This window comes from Rhodotorula graminis, assembly GCF_001329695.1.
Source record: "Rhodotorula graminis WP1 unplaced genomic scaffold RHOBAscaffold_2, whole genome shotgun sequence".
Lineage (NCBI taxonomy): Eukaryota > Fungi > Basidiomycota > Microbotryomycetes > Sporidiobolales > Sporidiobolaceae > Rhodotorula > Rhodotorula graminis.
In genome coordinates this window covers 845,426-852,140 of record NW_017264929.1, presented here as the reverse complement: position 1 = coordinate 852,140, position 6,715 = coordinate 845,426, and the positions used below count along the sequence as shown (strand labels likewise).

At 71.5% G+C, this 6,715-nt stretch overlaps 2 protein-coding genes across 2 annotated transcripts; one reads left to right on the top strand and one right to left on the bottom strand.

Annotated features, from left to right (window-relative positions):
- Positions 1–1,258: 1,258 nt before the first annotated feature.
- RHOBADRAFT_64510 (uncharacterized protein) lies at positions 1,259–1,871 on the bottom strand. The gene is made up of 4 exons (XM_018418500.1): positions 1,796–1,871; positions 1,625–1,713; positions 1,489–1,544; positions 1,259–1,421 (listed from the first exon to the last, which is right to left on the bottom strand). The coding sequence occupies exons 1-4, from the start codon at positions 1,862–1,864 to the stop codon at positions 1,342–1,344; spliced, it is 294 nt and encodes a 97-aa protein (XP_018273628.1). The 5' UTR covers positions 1,865–1,871; the 3' UTR covers positions 1,259–1,341.
- A 291-nt stretch (positions 1,872–2,162) lies between these two features.
- Positions 2,163–6,222, top strand: RHOBADRAFT_51412 (uncharacterized protein). The gene is made up of 7 exons (XM_018415826.1): positions 2,163–2,224; positions 2,307–2,563; positions 2,675–4,318; positions 4,390–4,870; positions 5,043–5,385; positions 5,591–5,759; positions 6,016–6,222. Exons 1-7 carry the CDS (start codon positions 2,170–2,172, stop codon positions 6,142–6,144), a joined length of 3,078 nt encoding a protein of 1,025 aa, XP_018273627.1. The 5' UTR covers positions 2,163–2,169; the 3' UTR covers positions 6,145–6,222.
- Positions 6,223–6,715: the final 493 nt, after the last annotated feature.

Here is a 6,715-nt window from a genome sequence, read left to right as displayed (position 1 = left end):
CCGGTGGTGGTGGCCGGGGCGCGACGGAAGGAGGAGGAGGACGGAGAGGTGGGCGACGAGAGGGAGCGGATGGACGACGAGCGGTCCGCGTCCTCGCCGCACGGGCGAAGTCGAGGACGCCGCTGCCGCCGCCGCCGCCGCGGGGCGAGGCGCGAGTGGCGAGGGCCGCAGCGGCGCCGAGTTCGAGCGCGCCGGGACTCGGTGCTGCAGCTGCGGCGGCGGCGGCGAAAGTGGCGGTGAGGGCAAGGGCGAGGACACGGGCGCCGGAAGCGCCGGGAGCGGCCGCGCACGGTACAACCTCGCCGTCGCCGTCGCTGCGCCCGCGCCGTCCGACGCGCTCCTGCCGTGCCCGCTCCCACCCATCGCGCGGCGGCGCCGATGCGGCTCGTCGTCGAGCTCGTCCAACGAACACGACGAGGATGAGGACGAGGGGGTGGGCGGCAGCTGGATGACGGCGAGCGCCGGTCGGGCGGGCGGCGCCATGGTCGGCGGTTCGAGGACGAGCAGCTGCTGCTTCTCGGTCCTCGTGCTGCGGACGCTGCTGCTGCTCGACGGGTCTGGCGCGAGGTGGAGCTGGCGCGGGCGGAGCTTGGGCGACGGCGGCACGGCGGTGCCGGCGACGAGGGGGCCGAAGAGTGGGAGGTTGAACGAGGGCATGGGGCGGCGCGGCGCGGAGCGGGGGCGCGCGAGTCGTTGCGGTCTGTGGGGCCGGGAGGGAAGAGAGTGAGCTCGTGGGCGCGAGAGGGGGGGCGAGAGCGAGGCGAGAGAGAGAGAGAGGCGGGGCGCACCTCGGCGACCGGGTCGGGCACGCTCCTCCTCCTCGAGGACAGAGTCGTCGCAGTCGCGTGCGGTCGGGCTGCGCGGGCGCCGAGAGAGCAAAGGCGTGGGGCGACAGAGCGAGAGGTGAAGGAAAGCAAGCCTTGGCAGCGGCTCGCACGAGTCGGCGGGGCGGGGGGGCCGAGAAAGAAAGAACGCCGAGCACGCCGCGGGCCCGAGGAGCGCGAGGCGGACGAGGGTCGAGCGGGGAGGAGCGAGCGGCGTGCGCGGGGCGACGAGACGAGAGGAGAGGGGTTCAGCTTTTCGCGAGGCTCGCGAAAGAGGTGGTGCTCTATGTGTGCGAGCTGCGTCAGTGATGCGAGAGGACGAGGAGGAGGAGGAGGAGCGAGAGGGTGAGCGCACCTCTGAAACCGACTCTCGCACGCCCCACTCTGCCCGCCCTGACCATCCGCGCTCCACAGCCCACGACCGAACCCGAGATGAAGGAAGAGAAGAGTGCGTGCGTTGCGGTGGGTGCTGTACTTTTGTGCAAAGGGAGACGAAGGGGGAGGGAGGAGGGATAATCTACAGGTGGCCGCCCTTGCGCTCCTCGAGGCTCTTGACGATGAAGAGGGACGAGTCGAGGAAGCGGTCGACGCAGTTGGCTGTCGCGGCGTGCGAGAGGTGAGCGAGGAGGCTGTTGAGAGGAGGAGAGGGAGACGCGGGACGCACTGAGGCAGGCCTCCTCGCCGCGGCTGAAGCGTGCGCCCGGCTGGCCCTTGATGCAGCTGCAGGTCGACGCGACGAGAGCGAGAGAGTCAGTCGGGGCGCGCAGGAGGGCGACGAGGCGTCGAGGAGAGGGACGTACAGGTCCCAGCAGCGGTCGGTGAAAGCGTGGACCTGGGTCTGGAGAGCGGCCTTGGTCTGCTCCTGGGCGAGGAAGTTCTGGAGCTCGCGCTGTCGGGGGGGAGGGGAGCGACGAGGTGAGCGAGGAGAGAGAGGGGAGAGAGGAGAGGGGGAGAGGGGAGGAGGGACGGACGCGAGTGGCCTCGTCGAACTGGTCGAGGCCCTGAGGTGCCTGCTGCTGCTGCTGCTGTGGCGCCGACATGGTTACTTGGGCGTCAGAGCGAGAGCGGGTTGCCATCTCGCCCTCGCCCCCCGTCGTCCTCGTCTCAGGTCGAGCTCTCGAATCGCTTGCGCGCCCTCCACCTCGCCGGCTAGAGCCCTCCGCTCGCCCGCAACCGCGCCTGCTCGCTCGACACGACGAGCCAGGCCCCAGCGACCGACCGCCTCGCCCCGCCTCGCCTCGCCTCGTCGGCGCTACCTCCCCGCTCGGCGACGACAAGCGACCACCACCACAACCACCACCTGCGCATGGCCAGGTCCACCACACCCGCACCGCCCTCGGGCACCATGATGACCTCGGACGAGCTCGACTGGCTCGTGTACAGCTACCTCGAAGAGTCGGGTCCGTCTCCTCCCTCACTGTTTGGACCCGGCACCCGCGCACCCGCACGACACTCACACGACCCCCGCTCGCCGCCTCACAGGCTACCACCACACGTCCTTCTCGCTCCTCAACGAGTCGCGCCTCGCCGGGCCCTCGACCTCGTCCGCCTCGCCGTCCTCGCTGCCCAACGGCTCGTCGTCGTCCGCCGCTGTCGCCGCTCCTCCACCACCATCAGCGCCGACGGGAGGCGCGACGGCGAGGAACCCCGTCATGGACCAGGTCGTGCCGCCGGGCCACCTCGTGCGCCTCCTCCAGAAGGGCCTCCTGTACCTCGAGGCAGAGGCGCGCTACCGTGGCGTGAGTCCCTCGTGTCCCTGTCCTGTCCTTCTCACGCGCCCTACGGCCCGTGCAGAGAGGCCTTCATGACCACGTTCTCGTGACTCACACCCCTCTCGCGCTCGCTCGCAGGACCCACCAGCTCCAGCACCCCGCCTCATCGGCTACCCGATCCCGTCCTCGCTCCCCCTCCCCTCCCTCCCCAAGTACGTCCCGCCCGCCGCCGCCGCACCGACCCCGACCCCGACGCCGACGCCGCCGACGTCCAACGCCAACGCCGGCACCGCCGCCGACGCCAAGGGCAAGGGCAAGGCGCGACAACCGGCCGCTCCCGCTCCCGCTCCTGCCGCACCACCCGCACCAGCAGCGCCGGCACCCAAGCGCAAGGCGGACAAGGACAAGGCGCAGGACAAGGCGCAGGGCGACGAGGGCGCCGCAGCGTCGGCTTCGGCTTCGGCGGCGGCGGCGGCCGAGCGCAAGCGCGCGAGGACGACGAGCGGCGAGTCGGCGGCGACGCCTGCGGCTGCGGTGGCCGGGGCCAAGAAGGGCAAGGGGAGGGAGCGCGAGAGGGAGAGGGACAAGGAGAAGGAGGGTGCGGCGAGCGAGGGAGGCGCGGGCGCAGGGGCGGCGCAGAGCAGGGGCGCCAAGGGAAAGGGGCAGGCGCAGGGGCAAGCGCAGGGCAAGGACGCCGAGGGCGACGTCGCCATGGACGACGCGGCGGGGCCGTCTGCGCACGGCCTCGGGTCCGCCGCCGCGTCGGCGTCAGCGGCCAAGGCCAAGGAGCGCCCGCAGCAGCAGCAGCAGCAGCAGCAGCAGCGCGCGTCGGCCACCGCCAACGCGGCGACGCCGTCGACGTCGACCAAGCGCGAGCGCGACAAGGACGACCTGCGTCCGCCGCCGGCCAAGAAGGCCGCCGCGTCGACGCCGCTCGGGACGCCCTCGTCCTCGTCCTCGTCCTCCGCCGCCGCTGCCGCCGTCGCCGTCGCGCCGCCGTCATCCGCTCCCGCGAAGCGCTCGGTGTCGCCCATCCTGGCGCGCAAGATGATGCCGGGGTCGTTGAGCGGCGCTGGCTCTGCGACGGCGGCGACGACCGCGCCTCCTTCGTCCTCTGCTTCGGCTTCGGGGCTGGCAGCCCTCCTCCCTCCTCCTCCTCCTCCGCCACCACCTCCTGCACCCGCCGCTCCCGCACTCGCGGCAGCAGCCTCCTCGTCGTCCGCCGCACCCTCCGCTCTCCCACCCGCCCCAGTCCCAGCCTCAGCTCCCGCGCCGCCGTCCGCCCCAGCCCCGGCCCAGACGCCCGCCCCGACGCACAACAAGTTCCGCATCACGACGACGACCAAGACGGTCGCGACGCCCGTGCCCGTCTCGGCGGGCGCGCTCGCCGCTGCCGCGCAGCAGCAGCGCCGGCGCGAGTCGGGCGATGCGGCGGTGGGTGCGGGTGCGGGTGCGGGTGCGGGTGCGGGGGCGAGCGGCGGTGGGTCGGGCGCGGGGGACGGTACGGCGCGAGGTGCGGGAGGGCTCGGCAAGAACGGCGCGGCGGGGCCAAAGAGCCCGCTCAAGGGCTCGAGCGCGCTCAAGGGCGGCGGCGGGTCGGCGGCGACGGCGGCGGCGGCGGCGGCGGCGACGGGTTCGAGTGCGGTGGGCGGAAAGGACGGCAAGGAGGTTGGCGGGGCGGGAGGGGCGGGCGCGAGCGGCAAGGACGTCGACATGACGGGCGTCGTCGTGCTCAAGTGCGACGACCCCGAGGTCATCAAGCTCAAGGGCCACACGCAGATGGTGCGCCCGCATTTCTCCCTCGCCCGTCTCGAGGACGCCGCCATTGACTCGGCTACTGGCCCAATTCGCAGAAGGTCCAGCCGTGCGCGTTCAACTCCAAGGTGCCGTCGCTCCTCGCGACCGGCGGCGCCGACGGCACGTGTCGCATCTGGGACGTGCCCACGTCTGCGCCGTCGCCGCCCGTGCTCGTCGAGCGCATCAAGTGCAAGCACCCGTCGTCGTCGCGGCGGGTCGACATCACGGCCGTCGCGTGGGACCCGTCGGGCTCGCTCCTCGCGACCGCGACCGAGGACGGCATCGCGCGCATCTGGACCGTGTCGGGCGACCTGCACCTCGTCCTGTCGATGCACCAGCGCAGCATCTCGAGCCTCAAGTGGTCGCCCGGCGGTACCATGCTCCTCACGGCGAGCCTCGACCAGACCGTGTGCCTGTGGGAGGTGAGCAACGGCAAGGTGCGGCAGCAGTACTCGACCCACTCGGACCAAGTCCTCGACGTCGACTGGAACGACGACGGCATGTTTGCGAGCACGAGCTCTGACCGTATGGTGCACCGTGCGTCGTCGCCCTCTCTCTCTCCCTCTCTGTCTCTTTCCTGCCTCCCTGTCGTGCCCCGCACTGACCCTCTCTCTCGCGCCACTTGCCTTCCCTCGCCTCCCTTTCCTCGCCTCCCCCCTCGTAAACCACGCCCTCTCGCCCACCCACTCGCTCGCCCACCCACTCGTAGTCCTCTCGACAACGCGCCCGACGCCCTTGCACCGGTTCCGCGGCCACCGCGACGACGTCAACGTCGTCAAGTTCTCGCCGTGCGGTACCCTCGTCGCGTCGTGCGCCGACGACACGACGGTGCGCGTGTGGTCGCTGCGCGGGATCCCGGCCATCGCGCGCGAGGTGGGCGCCAAGAGCGGCGTCAGGCGGGGCGACGCGGCGAGGCGGATCGACGTTGGCGAGGGAGAGGGTGGGGGAGGGGGCGTGTGGACGCTGGAGGGGCACGAGAGCGACGTGCACCAAGTTGCGTGGCACCCGCAGGCGGGCAAAGAGGGGTACGAGGGCCCGAGGCTGCTCGCGTCGTGCGTCTCTCGCTCTCTCTGTCTCTCTCTGTCATCCTCTTTCTCGAACAGAGACTGACTCTTTCCCTCCCTTCCCTCGTCGCGTACCTCCTCGTCTCCCCTCGTCTCCCCTCCTCCCTCGGCCGCCTCGCGCTCCACCCTCCTTCCCTATCGCCTCCTCATCCTCCTCCCTCGCCTCGTCACACCCGCCCGGCCCAACCCGCAGTTGCTCGTTCGACTCGACGGCCAAGCTGTGGGACGCCGACAGCGGCACGCTCCTGCACACGTTTGCGCGCGCGACCGACTTTGTCTACTCGATCTCGTTCGAGCCGGCCTTGGGCAGGTTCCTCGCGACGGGCAGCAACGATGGGAGGTTGGACGTGTGGAGGGTCAAGGTGCGCCTTGGGACATCTCTCTCTTTCTCTCGAGGAGCATGGTGCGAGTGAGCCATCGTGTGCAGGGCGCCGTACTGACCCTCCCTCTCTCCCTCTCTCCCTCTCTCCCTCTCTCCCTCTCTCCCTCTCTCCCTCTCTCCCTCTCTCGCTCTCTCCCTCGCGTGCTATGTCCTCTTGTCTCACGCACCCGCACCCGCACCCACCACACCCACCGCACCCACCGCACCCACCCGGCCTCGCCACCGCCCACCCGCAGGACCGCGCCCTCGTGTCCGAGTACACGCACTCGGGCGAGATCTACGAACTCACGTGGCACCCTCACGGGCGACAGCTCGCCGTGTGTGGCGGGACCGAGGAGGTTGCGGTCGTGCCGCTCGCGCTGTGAGGTGCTGCTTGAGGCGGGAGGGGCGAGGGGGAGGGCGAGGGAGAGGGAGAGGGGAGGGGAATGAGATGGGTTTGCGCGACGACTCGAGATTGGCGAGAGTGCGAGAGAGAGGGAGGGACGGGGAGAGAGAGAGAGGGGGGGGGGGAGAGAAAGGGAGAGAGAGACAGGGAGAGAGGCTCTCGCACGAGAGCGAGAGGACGGGAGGGAGAGGTACACCTGGCTTGCAGGACTCGCCCAAGGGCTCGCTACACCAACCACCCCCGACACTCGACCCTCGCCGTCAACCTCCACCCCTCTCTCCCTCGCGGGCTTTCCGCCCGCCCTCCCACACCCTCGCCCCCGCCCCGACCCTCGCCCTCGCCCCGACCCTCGCGCTCGCCCGTCCCCCGGCCCTCCCTCGCCACCAGCTCGTCCCTGAGGGCGTCCCACTGGACAAAGAAGCGGTCGACGAGCGGGCGGACGAGGCGCGCCGAGAGCGAGAGGCGGCGGGTGCGCGCGAGGGACTCGAGGTAGATGAGGCGAGGGGCCGAGGAGGAGGAGGAGGAGGAGAGGGGGAGGAGCTGCGAGGTAA